The following is a 20,256-nucleotide window of genomic DNA, read 5'->3' as shown; positions in this document are numbered from 1 at the left end:
CGGCGTTCATTTCAGAGGACAATTGTTACCCGAAGTTAAATGTTTTAACCATGAAGAGGAGATCCGTTTCTGAATTTCCACAGTAAACAACCGTTAAACCAACCGCAGTGTCGTATCTATTGCCCACCACAGCAGCACCCACCTCCACATGGATGTCTCCAGTCTGCCAGAGTTGCTGTGTGTTAGCGGCTCTCTAGCCTGGCTCTTAGAGATGGGTGCTGAGAGGGGTCACCCCCTCTATGACGTCTATATGCCCTAATAAGACATATAAAAAGGGGTTATCTTCATGAGCAACCCCTTTAATCCTTTCTTTCTCCTCATTTTTTCTAACCCTTTTTAAGTAGTCAAATCTCAATACCCATATCCCTGCTCCACCCCTTGTCATCCCACTTTACCTCCCAACATTTTAATCTCCATTTGTGGAACATTTAGACCCTACCTCCGGTTCACCCAGCAGTGCCCATAAAACATACCAAATACACCCATTTTGGATGCATAATGAATGTATAAGCTCCACCCCTTTGCGTTCCATTTCATGGTACAACCCTGTGTAATACGGGACTGTCGGGCGGTATTCTTACACTACATGGTCGTCTTTCTATGTGCAGTGCAGCAGAATATATTGTTGTTTAGTAAAAAGGACAAAACAAGTAAAAAAGTAAATCTTTATATATAAAATTTTTATGAAAATAAAGTTTTATGTATAAAATATTATATACAAATATAATAAATCTTCAGCAGCGTAACTATAATGGATGCAGAGGTTGTGGTCGCACCAGGGCCCTGGAGCTTGAGGGGCCCAAATGTTCTCTGCCCCATATGAGGAGACCAGTGCTATAACTGCCACATGATAGTTTGGGGTCATGTTACTGGTTTTACATTGGGGTCCAGGAACCTCAGGTTACGTCTCTGTAAAGCTGCGCTGGAGTTCAGACGAAGGGTCCTAACACTGTAATACAGCCTAGGGCCCCATTTTCTCAGGGTCTGGCTCCTTTTCTTCATTGCTGGGTGATGTTTCCTCCAGGTCGTCCCTCAGGATTATCCAGTCCTCCTTTAGGCTCTTCCTGAATTTTATTGTTAGAACCTGAGAAGAGAAAGAAGAACAGGACACGTTATATCCATTCCTATTCCCTGAGATTCCCCGACATATAACAGTCACTGGAGAGGGGAGGACTGAGCGGACAACAGAAGAGAGAGGGTCCGACAGCTGAGAGCGCCACAGTCCCCTCCTCCGCCAAATGTGTAAGAAATAAGGAGGGAGCAGTGTGAATATGTAGAATAGATCTGATCTCATATACTGACCTGGAAATCCCGATACAGCAGGATTTGACTTATACAGGAGCTGAATAACACCAGCCATTCCAGGATTGTTAGGGACGTTTTTGCAGACTGAAAAAAAGGGAAAGAAAATACATTTGACATTGTCTTTTCTGTTCTTCTTACCCTTCCATGTAGTGAGAAATTATTACTGGGACCGGGGGCCCCGGGATTGTATATATTATATTCTATACAGCCGCTTCTTAGTTGTATCTGTGTCTGGAAAAGCAGAGTAACAACCTATATGTCCGCCATGACAGCGCTAATAGTTGTCATCCAGGTTCTACATCCTCATGAATAGCAGTGATACGTCCTCCGCTTCCATATTACTGCAGAACTCAGCAGATCACCCAAAACGTCAAGAAAACTGGCGTCACCCCCCTGTTAAGGGCGTTTTCATGGCAGTCGTATTGTTGACACCCGGCTTTCCCAGAATAAGATATATATAAGAAATGGCTGTATAGAACTATGAAGAACTTGATCCTGAATGGTAAAACACACATACCTGTATACAGTGATCGCTGGTACAGAGGGCATACATAGCCATTTTACATGCCAACTCTGCAAGGAGGATGTATATAGGAAAATAACCGCACACCTGTAAAATGGACTTTATATGTGTCACATGTAAGTGGATAATCTAAGCTGTAAGGAGCGCGGCAGACGATGATGTAATGACATAGAGGAGGGGTCCTGCCACTAAACAGCCACGGAGGCATGAGCCACAAAGCCCCTCATTATACCTCAGTGCTGTTTATAGTCCCTTCTGTGATGCATAAGCTGAAATATAATAACTATTTCTTCCACATAATGGCGGCTCCATTAGAAGTTAGCAGGAGAGGTAGGGGTTAATATTATAGGTCACTTTATGGAGACAGAACTTCCCCAATGCCCACTTGTGATGTGCCCATAAAAAGAATATTCAATATGTCCCTTTATTTGCTTCAGCTGTGGGTGCTGGTGGTCATGTCCCCAGGAGAAGCCCAGGGTTGGCAGCGCTGGTGACGTCATCTCTACTCATCACCCACATTGCTGTTATCTGTAGTGATGATGGCGGGGCACAGGAATAAGGAGATCTATCATTACAATAAAGATGCTGCTCGCTATAAATGATAACGTGGTGACTTGGAAAGGATACTGCTCAGGAAGGCCAGAAACATCAGTACGGACAGGGCAGCTTTCGTACAGCGTACACAGCGGACGTTCCTGGATGCCGTGTACAGAGGTCCTGCCAGGCAGATACTGTAGAGTCCGGTACATAACATTGCTGCAAAGCCAATATAATTTCTCACACAGGATTCCTAGAAGGAAACACAAAATATATTACACGTCCCATCATGGATTACATGTCATCATACAGCGCACATGTCTCCCATATTATTAGATTATCCTGGACACCTTCCATTGTCAGGTTATACACAGTCCCTGCAGTGCTCCTTGGTCAGGGGTCATAGATGAGCAGCTGAGGGCCCGGCACCCTGAAGGGCCCTTACTCCACAGTGTAGGATCCTGGTTAACACTATATACACCAACCTGTAAATATATGGCTATCAAGTTCCCTACACAGGCCGTCCATCCGAGCGCCAGCAGCAGTTTCCGGAAGATGGCGCCACAGATTTGTCTCTCAGCCGCTCTGATCTCTATTAGTCTGTACATTACGTACATGATGGCGACTTCTGAAATACAGAACAAGACATCAGCCCATAGATGTTACATGTACTACACACAATAATGATATGTTATATAAATGTGAAGATAATAACATGTTCACGGGTCGTATCACTCAATAACTAGGCAGATTCACCATTCAGGAGTCTGGGAAAGTTGGGTAACAACCTCTGTTGGAGCTGTCATAGCGGCCATGTTGGTTGTTTCTCATCTTTCCCAGAGACGGATATAGGACTTATATTGAGCTCTATCCCAGATATAAATATAAGGCACTTACTTAGTAGGTTAGAGACGGTGGTCACTATCATCAGCACTATGGACTCTGGGATCTTCGCTCCAGTGTCGCTGAAAAGAGATAAAATCCATATGTAACATTAGTAGAGCTCCGTGCAGGTGACTAGAGCTCTCAGTAACACAAGTGACTTCACTGCCGGAGTTCTAGCAATTCCTCCATGTTACTAAGTGACCAAGAAATGAATCTTAATTTGGCCACTGCTGGAATAAGTGCTGGATACATTATAGCGAAGCTCTGGTTATTCCATCATGATTCCCTAATATCAGGTTATTATCAGAATTGACCCTTTATGAGCTGGAATCACTTTCTACATCACTGTCCCCAGGCCGATATCCCAGTCAGTGCTGTCAAATCATAAAAAGTGACGACTCAAGTCATGGAGAAGCTGGTACTGGACGGCAGCAGTGGTTATGTAGCCGGGGTCTCACTTTACCTCCCATATGGCACAGCTCCTCTCTGATTTGGCTGCCAACCAAATGCAAACAGAACGACCACCCTCTTTACACTGGGCAGATATCACCTACTATTATCCGGCTACAGAGACATGATCGGGATACACTTCTTTCACCAATCATGCCACAGTAATGCCCACAGAACAACGCACCCCCTTACATCACATACACTGCAGCACATTCCTCCTCCTTGTCACATACACACATACAGTAAGTATACAGTATATACCTCCTTACACCTGAGTTGTTACTTAAAGAGTTTTTTCCACTAAAGTAAGAGATCCCATATTGCTGGGATATGTAATCACTTACTGACTCATGGGGGGGGGGGGGGGGGGCAACTGCCAGAACCCCTAACAATCCTTAGAATAAAGGGCCACATTACTAGATAAGCTTTTCCCTGCACAGCCGCGCTCCTCACCACCCGCTGTGCAGGGAACAGTAACAGGAGCCCCATTGTAATTCCATGCACAGCGGGTGGCCGGGAGTGTCACTGTACTGGGGCAAGACTAAAGGGACCTTGGTTCCCTTCATTCTCTGGATTGACAGGGGTCCCAGAAGTCAGACTCCCACCAATCAGAATGTGATGGCATATCCTAGTCAGATACTATAACCTTCTATGATGGGAATATCCCTTTAACATGAAATAATTTTTTTTATCCTAAGTTCCTTACATTAAAGAGGCTCTGTCACCAGATTTTGCAGCCCCTATCTGCTAATGCAGCAGATCGGCGCTGCAATGTAGATTACAGTAACGTTTTTATTTTTAAAAAACGAGCATTTTTGGCCAAGTTATGACCATTTTCGTATTTATGCAAATGAGGCTTGCAAAAGTACAACTGGGCGTGTTGAAAAGTAAAAGTACAACTGGGCGTGTATTATGTGCGTACATCGGGGCGTGTTTACTACTATTACTAGCTGGGCGTTGTGTATAGAAGTGTCATCCACTTCTCTTCACAACGCCCAGCTTCTGGCAGTGCAGCACTGTGACGTCACTCACAGGTCCTGCATCGTGTCGGCACCAGAGGCTACACTTGATTCTGCAGCAGCATCAGCATTTGCAGGTAAGTAGCTACATGGACTTACCTGCAAACGCCGATGCTGCTGCAGAATCATCTGTAGCCTCTGGTGCCGACACGATGCAGGACCTGTGAGTGACGTCACAGTGCTGCACTGCCAGAAGCTGGGCGTTGTGAAGAGAAGTGGATGACACTTCTATACACAACGCCCAGCTAGTAAAAGTAGTAAACACACCCCGATGTACGCACATAATACACGCCCAGTTGTACTTTTACTTTTCAACACGCCCAGTTGTACTTTTGCAAGCCTCATTTGCATAAATACGAAAATGGTCATAACTTGGCCAAAAATGCTCGTTTTTAAAAAATAAAAACGTTACTGTAATCTACATTGCAGCGCCTATCTGCTGCAATAGCAGATAGGGGTTGCAAAATCTGGTGACAGAGCCTCTTTAAACCCATTCCCATGAATTCCCTGGAGTTATATACAAAAGGGTCTAAAATAAAGTTTTTCTAATCTAGAACCTCATGACCCAGAATTCTTGTTACTATTAACATTCCGTCTTTATTAAATGTCTCTACATTGTCTATAAAGAGTCTCTTACCTGATGCTTATCAATGGTGTCTCATAATGACCTTCAGCCATAGTCATGGTGTAAGTGGTAATAATACCGATGAAGGTCCATGCTGCCCAGAGACATGGCAGAACAGCCAAGCCTGGGCTCAACATATTGGTGATATATATGTCGTTCAGAAAAGCAGTATATAAATATTTGTCGCTTACAAAAGCAGTAGCCTTCTCCTCCTTCTATCCGAAATCAGAGAAAGTGATCAGTTTTCAATTTACCTGTCCTTTGATAGGCACCCAGCTGATGATGTCACAACCCAGCTGATGATGTCACAATGACACAACAACCCAGCTGATGATGTCACAATCGGGCCTTGACATTGACCAGAGCTGGAAAAACTGTTAGATAAGAAATAAAGTTATCTTGTAGAAGTCAATTATAAATATCAGATAAATTGTTATTGATGTATTACGGCCAATCACGTTTCCCCATTTTGGTATTTCAGGAGCCGCTGTAGATTACAGTTACAGTTGCAGCGTTGCTTCATCATCACATCATAGGCGTTATAATATAATGTATTCATTTTACCACTTACTATTATTCAGGAGGGAGATAACTCTATAGAACAATGCAAATTTATATATCAATGGGGCAGGATTTTTGCAAATTTGAATAAAAAGTGGCGTTTTGGGTTTTTTTCCGGGCGGAATACTTTTATATTTGGAAATATTCTGTGTAGATTGGGCATGGCGGTGTGCAGAGGCGTAGCTAGGTTCTCCAGCACCCGGGGCAAAGATTCAGTTTGGCGCCCCCCCCTAACCTCTTTCCCGACATCTCCTTCCCCCTCGCCGTGTTTGTTTTCTCTACCAATCGACGTGTCATTTCTTTTCCACATTTCTTTTTATGTAACTCGAGCATAAAAACATTTGCACATTTTTCAAGCAATATAGTTCTATACACAACACCAGAATAGTGGTCAGTACATAAATACAGCCCCAGAACCAAGCTCAGTACATAAATACAGCCCCTGAACCAAGCTCAGTACATAAATACAGCCCCAGAACCGAGCTCAGTACATAAATACAGCCCCAGAACCAAGCTCAGTACATAAATACAGCCCCAGAACCAAGCTCAGTACATAAATACAGCCCCAGAACCAAGCTCAATACATAAATACAGCCCCAGAACCAAGCTCAGTACATAAATACAGCCCCAGAACCAAGCTCAGTACATAAGTACAGCCCCAGAACCAAGCTCAGTACATAAATACAGCCCCAGAACCAAGCTCAGTACATAAATACAGCCCCAGAACCAAGCTCAGTACATAAATACAGCCCCAGAACCAAGCTCAGTACATAAATACAGCCCCAGAACCAAGCTTAGTACATAAATACAGCACCAGCACAAACATAGCTCAATTTAGTGCAACCCCTGACGTATAGGTTTACACTAAATTGTTTCCAGCTCCCAGCATGGCCCGAACAATGGTGAGGAGGCTGGGAGTTGATGTTTCACAAAAATAAATCATATCATAATCATACCACCCATCATCTCGCTGCAGATCATACAGTGACTACAGTGCTGATTAGAGGCAGAATGGTCATTTACATTAAGTGACTCACCGGTGACGTCAGATTCTAGTTCTTTTTCTCCATCCGGTCCAGACCTCTATGATGACTTCTCCCGGTCACAGCCCATTTCTGCAGTTTGTCTTCGTCTTCTCACTTTTCCAACATTTCTACACCTATAAACAAAGATAAAGTTCTCATTATACCACACACTACGTCCCTAAATATAATAGCACCATACACCATGTCCCACACACACACACACACACACACACACACACCGTGCCCCCTGTAGATAGTGCCTGCCATAGAGCCCCCTGTAGATAGTGCCCCCATATAGCCCACCCCTGTATAGTGTCCCACATATAGCTCCCCCTATAGTGCTCTACAGATAGCCCACCCCTGTATATAGCCCCCCTGTAGATATAGCCCACCCCTGTATATAGTGCTCCACAGATAGCCCACCCCTGTATATAGCTCCCCTGTAGATATAGTCCACCCCTGTATATAGTGCTCCGCATATAGCCCACCCCAGTATATAGCCCCCCCTGTAGATAGAGCCCCACCATAGAAAAAGCCCCCCTGGTAGATAAAGCCCCCCCTGTAGATAATGCCACACACTTTTTTATTACGATAAAATAACAAACTATTCAAACTCCCCTCAATCCCGTTCCCACGCCGTCCAGCAGCAAAGGAGACCCGCTCTTTTCTGCGCAGGTCTCCTGGGGTTGAACGCTACCCTGTCAATCAGCGCCTTTCAACGACGCAAGCGGCGCAGAGTATCGCGCCGCTTCACTCGTAGAAAGGAGCTGAATGGCTGGCAGTGGCGGATTAAGTAGACATAGGCCCTGGGCTGTTCCACAAACTTGGGCCTCCCTTCCCCACTGCCGCTCTGCCGTGTCTATAGTGAACACCACCTTTTTGTGTGAGCATTGACAATTGGGTGTTACGATTCCCCTTGTCAAAGGGTTGTGTCCCTACATACTGACAGTCTCCAACCATCGCTGACAGTATCACACTGTGTAAGGACACATCCTCCTCACAATGGGAATGATAACACGCATTTGTCTATTAGCTCTGGGTACACAGAGATATGTAGAATACAAGGATTACCTGCAACAGACATGTCAGGAGAGGAGATCCCCTATAGATCCAGTGACGTCTTCTCTGATGGGAGCCGTTTTCTTTTCTTCTCCATCTGACGCAGACCTTTATGGCGACTTCTCCTGATGAGACATCTTTGCCCATCGCTTCTGCAGCCATTTCCAGCCCTTATAGAAACACACAAATTTAGACACCAAGGCCCAGGACCATGCATTAAAGGGGTTGTCCGGGCACAGACCGTTTTTTATACTGATGACCTATCGATGTGCCCGGACAACCCCTTTTACTCAGGCTAATAAATTTGTAGGCAGAAACAGGAAATTGGATCCAGCGAGGAGTCTATATGATTCTGTTAAAATGTAGGAATCTTCTTCCAAGTTTTATTGAGATAAAGGATAAAACAAGTGCAGTGAATGTGAAGAAATTTCCCAAGTATGCAATGGAGGGATAAACAGCAAATGGAGCGGTGCCTACGCGTTTCTGACGCTGACTGCGTCCTTAGTCATGGCTGCTGTTCAGCCATGACTAAGGACGCAGTCAGCGTCAGAAACGCGTAGGCACCGCTCCATTTGCTGTTTATCCCTCCATTGCATACTTGGGAAATTTCTTCACATTCACTGCACTTGTTTTATCCTTTATCTCAATAAAACTTGGAAGAAGATTCCTACATTTTAACAGAATCATATAGACTCCTCGCTGGATCCAATTTCCTGTTTCTTCCTATGTCTACACGTGTGCCGACACGGGGATCCGTGCTAGAGTGACTCAGCATATCTGCAAGATAGGTGAGCTGGAGGAACCCTCCTACATTTTTCTTAATAAATTTGTACCCGAGACTAGATTATACAATACCTACAGACCCCAGACATTCTAAACTATTGCAGTCCCCAGACCAGACCCCCCTAAACAAATACAGACCCCCAGAACAATCACGCTGAATAAATACAGACCTCAAACCGGTCCCCTAAATACAGACACCAGACCTGACCCCCTACACTAATAATGACCCCAGACCTGACTCCCTTAATACAGACCTCAGACCAGACCCCCTAAACTAATACAGACCCCTAAATAAAGACCCCAAAACTAATTCAGACCCCTAAATACAGACCCCATAAACTAATACAGACCTCAGACCACACCCCCAAATACAGACCCCCTAAATACAGACTCCAGACCAGACCCCCTATCCTAATACTGACCCCAGACCAGACCCCTAAATACAGACCCCTAACCTAATACAGACCCTACATCAGGCCCCCTAAATAGACCCTGTAAACTAATACAGACGAGAGATAAGACCCCCTAAATGCAGACCCCTAAATGCAGACCCCTAAACTAATACAGACCCTAGAACAGGCCCCCTAAATAGACCCTATAAACTAATACAGACCCCAGACCTCAAACTAAAACAGACCCCCTAAAAACCGACCCCAGACCACTTAAACTAACACAGACCCCTAAATATACAGACCATAAACCCCTTAAACTGATACAGACCCTAGACCAGACCCCCAAAATACAGACCCCTTAAACTAATAGACACCAAACCTTCTAAATACAGTCCCCAAACCAGGCCCCCTAAATACAGACCCCACACCAGACCCCTTAACACAGTCCCCCTAAATACAGACCCATTAAACAAATCAATCCCCTTATACTTACAGTCAGTCTTCTCTGTGGAGTCGCTGCTGATTCTGCTTCTGCTGCTGCTCGAGCTCCTGCGGTCATGTGACCAGCAGGTCTCTAAGCAATAGTAAAAACTTCAGAGATAAGGTCATGTGACCTTATGTCTAAAGGTCCTTTTGCAGGACATACACATTGCAGTTTCGTCGCGGTTTTTGTACCATGATAATCCGCCATTGATGGCCGGGCACGGAACGTACTCGGCCATTTATTGTGTAATGACAGGGATAGGGAAACAGACAAGTGAGCCCTAATCTACCCGCCACTCAGTCCCTGCCTACTTGCAACGACCCGCCCTAGGCGACGGGGTACAACTGGGTGACGGTCCCTACACTCAGTAAGTGCACGACAGACAACCAGACAAGGAAACACAGAACAAAGGGAAACGGGGCAGTTGCCCACGGCAACACCGTGAGCAACAAGAGAAGTAAACCAGGAGTGTACGAGGTACCAAACGCAGAGCAGAAGAGTAGTCAGTAAGCCAGGGTCATATGAAGCAGGGTCAAATAGTACAGAAGCTGCAGCAGGGCCAGGAAACCAACAGAGAAGATTCACAAGCAAGGAGGAACAGGAAAGGCAGGTATAAATAGACAGAGGGCGGGAGCTAGCTCCGTCTGGCCAGACTGTGATAGGCTCTCCCACTCCTAAGCCTGCCATCCTGAGTGGTGGAAGATGGAGTCAGTCTCACAGACATAGAAGCAGGTGCAGACTGATTACCTATGGGCGTTAACCCCGAAGCTGTGCCTGGCAGATCCTTAACACATTGGTTCTAATTGTACTTGTGTCCTATAGGCGCAGGTACAATTATAGTGCAGGAGGGGGTGGCGCTGGCGCCCCCCTCTAAGTTGCGCCCGGGGCACATGCCCCGCCTGCCCCCCCCTAGCTACGCCCCTGGACGTGTGGATTGAAGGCATGCTGGGATTTATCACACAGCTGAGTTTCCTAAGTTTGGCAAAATAAAATCATAAACTGTGGTCAAATAGGCGATCATCTATCTGGGAAATCATCTAGAGCGCCAAGACCAGCATGAGTAATGTAAAAACAGTCAGCCAATCAAAAGAACCCCAGGTACTTGTGCTGCCTAGATTATATATATACACTACCGTTCAAAAGTTTGGGGTCACCCAGACAATTTTGTGTTTTCCATGAAAACTCACACTTATATTTATCAAATGAGTTGCAAAATGACTAGAAAATATAGTCAAGATATTGACAAGGTTAGAAATAATGATTTTTATTTGAAATAATAATTTTCTCCTTCAAACTTTGCTTTGGTCTTGGAATGCTCCATTTGCAGCAATTACAGCATTGCAGACCTTTGGCGTTCTAGCTGTTAATTTGCTAAGGTAATCGGGAGAAATTTCACCCCATGCTTCCAGAAGCCCCTCCCACAAGTTGGATTGGCTTGATGGGCACTTCTTGCGTACCATACGGTCAAGCTGCTCCCACAACATCTCTATGGGGTTGAGATCTGGTGACTGCGCTGGCCACTCCATTACAGATAGAATACCAGCTGCCTGCTTCTTCCCTAAATAGTTCTTGCATAATTTGGAGGTGTGCTTTGGGTCATTGTCCTGTTGTAGGATGAAATTGGCTCCAATCAAGCGCTGTCCACAGGGTATGGCATGGTGTTGCAAAATGGAGTGATAGCCTTCCTTATTCAAAATCCCTTTTACCTTGTACAAATCTCCCACTTTACCAGCACCAAAGCAACCCCAGACCATCACATGACCTCCACAATGCTTGACAGATGGCGTCAGGCACTCTTCCAGCATCTTTTCAGTTGTTCTGCGTCTCACAAATGTTCTTCTGTGTGATCCAAACACCTCAAACTTCGATTCGTCTGTCCATAACACTTTTTTCCAATCTTCCTCTGTCCAATGTCTGTGTGCTTTTGCCCATATTAATCTTTTCCTTTTATTAGCCAGTCTCATATATGGCTTTTTCTTTGCCAGTCTGCCCTGAAGGCCAGCATCCCGGAGTCGCCTCTTCACTGTAGGCGTTGACACTGGCGTTTTGCGGGTAATATTTAATGAAGCTGCCAGTTGAGGACCTGTGAGGCGTCTATTTCTCAAACTAGAGACTCAAATGTACTTGTCTTGTTGCTCAGTTGTGCAGCGGGGCCTCCCACTTCTCTTTCTACTCTGGTTAGAGCCTGTTTGTGCTCTCCTCTGAAGGGAGTAGTACACACCGTTGTAGGAAATCTTCAGTTTCTTGGCAATTTCTCGCATGGAATAGCCTTCATTTCTAAGAACAAGAATAGACTGTCGAGTTTCACATGAAAGCTCTCTTTTTCTAGCCATTTTGAGAGTTTAATCGAACCCACAAATGTAATGCTCCAGATTCTCAACTAGCTCAAAGGAAGGTCAGTTTTATAGCTCCTCTAAACAGCAAAACTGTTTACAGCGGTGCTAACATAATTGCACAAGGGTTTTCAAGTGTTTTCTAATCATCCATTAGCCTTCTAACACAGTTAGCAAACACAATGTACCATTAGAACACTGGAGTGATGGTTGCTGGAAATGGGCCTCTATACACCTATGTAGATATTGCATTAAAAACCAGACGTTTGCAGCTAGAATAGTCATTTAGCACATTAACAATGTATAGAGTGTATTTCTGATTAATTTAATGTTATCTTCATTGAAAAAAACTGTGCTTTTCTTTCAAAAATAAGGAAATTTCCAAGTGACCCTAAACTTTTGAACGGTAGTATATATATATATATATATATATATATATATATATATATATGCACACATATATATATAGATAGCTGAAATCTGCTTACCGAAATTTTCATTTCCTGGAGTCCGGAGGCAGCACACAAATGAGAGGTTATCTCCCTAGGTGTAATTAGAAGAGAACAGGTTAACAAGCAATAACCAATTAACTAGTAATGCAAGGACCTCCTTTATAAGGCCCAGAGAAACCCCACCTCCTTGTATGGTATGTAGCCGTTAAAATAATTAATCAGTCCTACGGACTCCAGGAAGTTAAAATTTCAGTAAGCAAATTTCAGCTTTCCTGATCGTCCGTCGGCAGCACACAAATGAGATTTGTAAAGCAATGTTTATAGGGTGGGAGATCCAGTCGCTTTATTTAACCCCTTAAGGACGCAGCCTTGTTTTGGCCCTAAAGGGAATGTGTCTAATTTTTTTTGTTACAGTTAGTGTAACATTGTTATCATTTTTTTAATTTTTTCACAAGTCAAGAATAAATTAGATTCTAATTTATAACATTTCCCTGTGCTGGTCACTAGAGGGAGCAATTCCCAAAATTGCAGCATTGGCATGTGGTAAAGCATTGCTTTATGCTGCTAATTTGATGTAAACACATTCGCTCTAGTGAGCTCACAGAATCCCCCCTCCCTTATCCTGGCTAGTGCCAGGAGAAAGGAGGGGATTGAATGTTCAAACCTCCTACACTGTGTGCCACCATTTTTTGAGCTAACACACAGTGTAGTAGGCTTACATACAGTGGTAATCACACACTAAATCACGAACATACACAGACATAACTTACCTGCTCCTGCCGCCGCCGCTCCCTCCGGTCCGTCCGCTCCGTCTGCTCCCTCCGCTCCTAGTGCTTGCTTCAGAACACATGTCCGGAAGCCGCAACCGGCAGTAGTCATCTTACTGTCCTGCTGCGGCTTCCGGTCCACAAGAAAATGGCGCCGGATGTCGCTCGGCCGAAGACCTTCCATTTGGACTGTGTGGGAGCGGCGCATGCGCCGTTCCCACACAGACGGCGTACACCATAGTGAATGCGAACGTTTCCCGTTCGCAGTCTCTATGGGGATGTATGTGCCGTATTCCATCTCTGTATGTGTCGTTAATCGACACATACAGAGATGAAAAAAATGGCAGCCCCCATAGTGAAGAAAAAGTTAAAAAAAAAAAAAAGTAAAAGACAAACACACAAATAAATAACATTTTTTTTAATAAAACACTAAAAGCAAATTGATCTAAAATTTTTTTTTTTTCGCGACACCCTTCCTTTAAGGCTCAGAGCCCATTTTTGAAATCTGACATATTTCACTACTTTATGTGGTAATAACGTCGGAATGCTTAAACCTATCTAAGCGATTCTGAGATTGTTTTCTCGTGAGACTTTGAGCTTTTCTATTAGTGGTAAAATTTGTTCAATATAGTCAGTGTATATTTGTGAAAAATTTCAACATTTAGAGAAAATGTTGAAAAAATAGAATTTTTCTGAATTTAAATGCATCGGCTTGTAAAACAGATGGTTATACCCCCCAAAATAGTTACTAGTTCACATTTCCCATATGTCTACTTTTAGATTGGCATCGTGTTTTGAAAATTTTTTTTATTTTTCTTGGATGTTACAAGGCTTAGAACATAAACAGCAATTTCTCATATTTTTTTTAAGGTACCTGTTCAGTTCTGAAGTGGCTTTGAGGGGCCTATGTATTAGACACCCCCATAAAACACCACAACTAGACCTCTCAAAGTATTCAAAACAGCATTTAGAAAGTTTTTAAACCCTTTAGGAATTTCACAGGAATTAAAGCAAAGTGGAGGTGAAATTTTCAAATTTCATTTTTCTTGCTGAATTTCAATTTTATTCCATTTTTTCTGTAACACAGAAGGTTTTCCAAGAGAAACACTACTAAATATGTATAGTCCAGATTCTGCAGTTTTTAGAAATGTCCCACATGTGTCTCTAGTGCGCTCGTGGACTAAAACACAAGCCCTAGAAGCAAAGAAGCACCTAGTGCATTTTGGGGCCTCTTTTTTATTAGAATATATTTTAGGCAGCATGCCAGCTTTGAAGAGGTGTTGAGGTGCCAAAACAGTAGGAAGCCCCCAAAAGTGACCCCATTTTGGAAACTACACCCCTCAAGGAATTAATGTATGGTTGTTGTTAACATTTTGACCCCACAGTTTTTTCACAGCACGTATTTGAATTGGGCTGTGAAATTTAAAAAATAAAAATTTTTCCAATAAGAAGACATTTTTGATAAAATGTCTTATTTTCACAAGAAATAAAACACCCAATTTTGTTGCCCAATTTGTCCTGAGTGCGGCAATACCCAATTTATGGTGATAAACTGCCGTTTGGGCCCATGGGAGGGCTCAGAAGGAAAGGAGCGCTCTGTGTTTGTTGGAGTCCAGATTTTGCTGGATTGGTTTTCGGGTGCCATGTCGCATTTGCAGAGCCCCAGAGATATCAAAGCAATGGAAACTCACCAGAAGTGACCCCATTTTGGAAACTACACCCCTCAAGGAATTGATTTATGGTTGTTGTTACCATTTTGACCGCACAGTTTTTTCACAGCACGTATTTGGATTGGGCTGTGAAATTTAAAAAATGTAATTTTTTCCAAATAACTTATTTTATCTTATCTTATCTTATCTTATTTTCACAAGAAACAAAATACCCCCTTTTGTTGCCCAATTAGTCCTAAGTGCGGCAATATCCCATTTGTGGTGATAAACTGCCGTTTGGGCCCATGGGAGGGCTCAGAAGGAAAGGACCACCATTTGGCCTACTGGGGATTTTCTGGTGCTAAGTCATGTATGCAGAAGCCCCTGAGGTACCAGTACAGTTGAAACCCCCGAGAAGTGACCCCATTTTAAAAACGACACCCCTTAAGACATTCATCTAGAGGTGTAGTGAGCATTTTGACCCCACAGGTATTGTGTAAAAGGTAATGCGCAGCAGATGGTGCAGTGTGAATTTGCAATTTTCTATATATCTATGCCATTTCAGTGTCCAATATAATGTGCCCAGCATGTGCCACCAGAGATATACACCCCATAAACTGTAATGTGGGTTCTCCTGGGTATGGCAATACCCTACATGTGGCTGTTATCAGCTGCCTGGGCACACAGCAGGGCTCAGAAGGGAAAGATGAGGGGGGATAAGCTGTGCGGAGTGCGTCAGTTTGGGGAACTTCTTCTGGAAAGTGTTGCCCTGGTATGATGCGTGTGGCCTCGCTTCCAGAAGTACTGGGTGCCCCCCCTTCTTGGTCCCTAAAGATTAGGTTCTTGACAATGATGTGCACGGCCAGCTTCTTATACCACACCGCATGGCGCTGTGGGGCTCGTCCTGGTACATGGGTACTGGTGTGACATCTCTCTTGTCCTTGTACTTGACACACAATATATTGCTGCTAGAATGTGCCTTGCTCTCACCCCTTATGAGTGTTTGCCCAAGCAGAGTCTTAGGGAGGCCTCTCAGATTTCTTCTAGCAGTGCCGCATGCCGCAGGACTTCTGGAAGCGAGGCACTAGAAGAGTGGGACACTGGTATAAAAATTATCCAGGTAGGAGTAGTAAGCCTGGTCCAGCAGTGGGTGCACCAAATCCCACACAATTTTTGCATTAACTCCCAGTAAGGGGGGGGGGGCATTCTGGAGTCTGAATACTGGTGTCCTTCCCTTCATATATCCTAAATTTGTAGGTATACCCTGATGCACTCTCGCACAGCTTACACATCTTCACACCATACCTTGCCCTCTTACTCGGCAGGTACTGGCGGAATTGAAGCCTCCCTTTAAAATGTACCATCAATAGAAATACACTTCTCGGGGGGTCTCCGTTTATACCAAACTGGGGCCATCTCAAGGTGGGCACGGCTCATTATCAGTATAATGTAAGAAGCAAAGTATTGCCTAATTTATTTTTTTAGGTTCCAGTTCAGTTCTGAAGTTGCTTTGAGGGGCCTATATATTAGACACCTATGAAACATCCCATTTTAGAACCTGGACCCCTCAAAGTATTCACAACAGCATTTAGAACGTTTATGAACTTTTTAGGTGTTTCACGGGAATTTAGAGCAAAGTAGAGGTGACATTTACATATTTATTTTTTTTGTCAGAAAATCCTTTTTATTCCATTTTTTTCTATAACACAAAAGGTTTTACCCAAGAAACGCAACTCAATATTTATTGCCCAGATTCTGCAGTTTAGAGAAATATCCCACATGTGGCCCTAGTGCGGTAATGGACTGAAGCACCGGCCTCCGAAGCAAAGGAGCACCTAGTGGATTTTGAGGCCTCCTTTTTATTGGGCACCATGTCCGGTTTGAAGAGGTCTTGTGGTGCAAAAACAGTGGAAACCCCTAAAAAGTGACCCTATTTTGGAATCTAGACACCTTGAGGAATTCATTGTCGTTTTCATGGGGTGCATGCGGCTTTTTGATCAGTTTTTATTCTATTTTTAAGTGGCGTGGTGACTAAAAAACAGCAATTCTACTATTGTTTTTTTATTGTATTTTTTTTTACAGCGTTCATCGTGCGCTATAAATGACATATTCACTTTATTCTGCGGGGCGATACGATGACGGCGATACCAGATGTTTATAGTTTTTTTTATGTCTTATGGCGTTTGCACAATAAAATACGTTTTGTAAAAAATCATTTACTTTTTGTGTTACCTTATTCTAAGAGCCAGAACTTTTTTATTTTTCCATCAATAAAGCCGTGCGAGGGATTGTTTTTTGCGTAACAAACTTTAGTTTCGATCAGGACCATTTTTAGGTATATTCGACATCTCTTTTTATTCCATTTTTTGGGAGGTGAAGTGACCAAATAATTGTGATTCTGCTACGGTTTACTATTATTTTCTTTTACGGCGTTCACCGCGCAGTATAAATAACAAAATAATTTTGTAGTTCAGGCCGTTACGGACACGGCGATACCAATTATGTATAGTTTACTTATTTGTTTATATATTTTTATTAATAATAAAGGAGTGATAAGGGAAAAAGGGGGATTTTTACTTTTATCACTTTTAAAACTTTTATTTTCTTATTTTTACACATCTTTTTTTTTTTACTTTATTACTTTGTCCCACTAGGGGACTTGGGGGCAGGAGGCCCTGATCGCAATTCTAACACACTGCACTACATGCGTAGTGCAGTGTATTAGAACTGTCAGCTACTCACTGACAGCAAGCACAGTGGGTCCTGACTTTGTACGACACAGGATTGATCTGCAGAAGAGTCTCGAAGGGTCCAAGCAACCTGGGAGCAAATTTGCAAGATGGCACCCTCAGCCGGATATTCCTGGAAGACAGCCAGACCTTAATGCCTGGAAGAAACTGGGGAGGTTCTCGTCTTCTAGTGTCTGCCTTTCTCTTCATGCGGTCCACCACCAGCAGAATAGAAGATCGTGTCTGCTGCCATATCTGCAGAAAGTTCCTGAAGGTAGAGTCGGCTGCAGGCACCTGGGACATAGTAGAGCCGGTATTTGAGGATGTTGGCCGAAGACTATGAAGAATGGACTGGAGGTGGTGGACTCACTGGTATGGTTATTTTAGAGAACTCCGTCCACGGGAGCAGCTGCACCCAGTCATCATGTCGTCTGGAGACAAAGTGCCGATGGACAGAGTGTACCTATTGCAGATTGGGCAGAGAGGGTACGGGCAGCCGCCCATTTGTTCCAGGTGCCATTAGCCCACCAAGCCGATTTAGCACTCAATTCCCTAGAGGGGGACGCAAGGAGAGCTGTACTGGTCCTACCAGCTGACCAGCGTGACACGCTAGAAGCTATTATCAATAGACTGGACTCATTATTCGGAGATGTCACTTCAGTCGCTGATCTACATGCGGGTGCAAAGGAATGGGGAGTCCCTCCAACAATTTGCAGTGGGGCTTCAAGGTATGTGGAGTCGGTTGGTGAAGAAAGACCCAGAGGGATGTGCGGCGCTACCCGAGCCCGACCAGATTGTGAGGGACCAGTTTATCTGCGGAATGGATAGCCGCACCTTGAGGAGGGAGCTGCAAGAGTTCATCAGAGCCACACCAACAGTGACGATGGGCGATGTGCTAAGAGAAGTCCTGGAACTCCATCGAGAGGAAGCTGTGGAAGCCAAAGTAGCCTCACAATGTACCGGCCCTACAGAAGCGACGCCATGTGGAGGGGAGCGACGGGGATCCGGGTTTCAAGATTTCGCCAAGGATATCCGGGAAGCAATCCGGGAGTTGAAAACGGAGGTCGCGCAGTTGAGAGTGATGGCCGATAGACCGCCGCCGCGATCATCCAGAGGGCCGCCAGGTGGCCATCGTCGTTGTTGGCGCTGTGATCAACCAGGACATTTTGCCCGAGAGTACAAAGCAGAGCGGTTGCCCAGAAGGCAACAGCAGCCGTTAAATTAGTAACTACCGCCGCTGAGGGTCAAGCCGCGGGCAATTCACTGTTAAGCCCATGAGGGAACGGGGAACTGTTGACGGGCCGATGTCCAGTTGTCACGGCCATCATTGGGGGAGTGGAGGTCCCCTGCCTTATTCATACGGGATCCGAGGTGACGACCATGATGTACCAGCTATTCCACGACAAGTTCCAGAAGCATCAGAGGTTAGAGGCACCCTGGATAGAGCTAACGGCAGCCAATAGCCTTCCAATTCCGATGGCGGGGGTGACCTGGCTACCGGTGGAGGTGTTTGGATGAGAGTTCCAGCGGGCCGGCATTGTGGTGGTCCATAACTGTGCTCAACCAGGTGTGCCCGTAATCATCGGCATGAATGTTCTGCAAGAGATACATGGGCTAATGTTCAACGAAGTCGGTGACAGTTATTTGGAGCGTCTGGCGTCTGATCAGAAGGTACAACAGACCCTATTTCATGTTCATCAGGTGTGTCAACGGCAAGGAAGCTGGAAGACTCTCGTGGGGCAAGTTGGAATGGTCCGCGCTCCAAGCAGAACGGGAATCCGGGTGCAACCCCGTCAAGAGGTCGCTGTTCCTTTGATGGTCGGGACATACCACCAGCTGAAGGGCACCCTGGTCGTAGTTGAACCCGTAAAGACTATGGAAAATCCTAGTGCGTGGGTGGTAGGAAGGACGATGTGTCGAATCGCAAGAGGCATGGTCACAGTCCGGTTGATGAATCCCACACAGAACGCCATTGTCATCTCAGCGGGCACACTATTGGCGGGCATCGAGTCCGGCCGGAAGACGTGTCCTACTCCAGAACAGGATTCAAGCAATCGGCTGTGGCAACAGTTAGAGCTGGACGGAGTGGCCCCGACGACAGAGCCCGAGGAGCAGTTGAAGCTTTTGGTGCGACGGTTTGACTGGGTGTTCGCCCAACATGAAGAGGACTACGGGTGTACCACCACTATCGAGCACGAAATCCACACCGGAATCAACCCACCTTTCAGGGAACGGTATCGAAATATCCGACCGGCGTTGCATCGAGAGGTGAAGGACCTATTACAGAAGATGTTGGAAGGCCAAGTGATCAGGGAGAGTCAAAGTCCGTCGGCGGCTCCAATCGTTCTGGTACGTAAGAAGGATGGCACTCTCAAATTTTGCGTGGACTATCGGAACCTAAACGCATGCACTCATCGGGATGCCTATCCGCTACCACGGGTGGAGGAGTCGTTAACTGCCATGCAAGAAGAACGATTTTATAGGAAGGAGTTAAAATTAAAAAAATAACTTATACTTACCTCTCTCCTCCCAGCCAGTGGGTACTGGCAGGTGCCCATGAAGGAAGAAGACAAGGAGAAGACGGCATTCATCACTCCCTCTGGACTATTTGAATTTAACTGAATGCCGTTTGGGCTCACCAACGCGCCCAGTACATTCCAGAGGTTAATGGAACATTG

At 44.8% G+C, this 20,256-nt stretch overlaps 1 protein-coding gene across 1 annotated transcript; it reads right to left on the bottom strand.

The window, feature by feature from the left end:
- Positions 1-736: 736 nt before the first annotated feature.
- LOC142741907 (uncharacterized) lies at positions 737-5,403 on the bottom strand. Its single transcript, XM_075851229.1, has 7 exons — positions 5,357-5,403; positions 3,263-3,330; positions 2,851-2,993; positions 2,456-2,618; positions 1,823-1,878; positions 1,303-1,389; positions 737-1,084 (listed from the first exon to the last, which is right to left on the bottom strand). Exons 1-7 carry the CDS (start codon positions 5,401-5,403, stop codon positions 962-964), a joined length of 687 nt encoding a protein of 228 aa, XP_075707344.1. The 3' UTR covers positions 737-961.
- Between the last annotated feature and the right edge of the window lie 14,853 nt (positions 5,404-20,256).

This window comes from Rhinoderma darwinii, chromosome 2 (genome assembly GCF_050947455.1).
Source record: "Rhinoderma darwinii isolate aRhiDar2 chromosome 2, aRhiDar2.hap1, whole genome shotgun sequence".
NCBI classification, from domain to species: domain Eukaryota; kingdom Metazoa; phylum Chordata; class Amphibia; order Anura; family Rhinodermatidae; genus Rhinoderma; species Rhinoderma darwinii.
The sequence above is the reverse complement of the archived record's forward strand: the minus strand, read 5'-3'. Positions and strand labels throughout refer to the sequence as shown.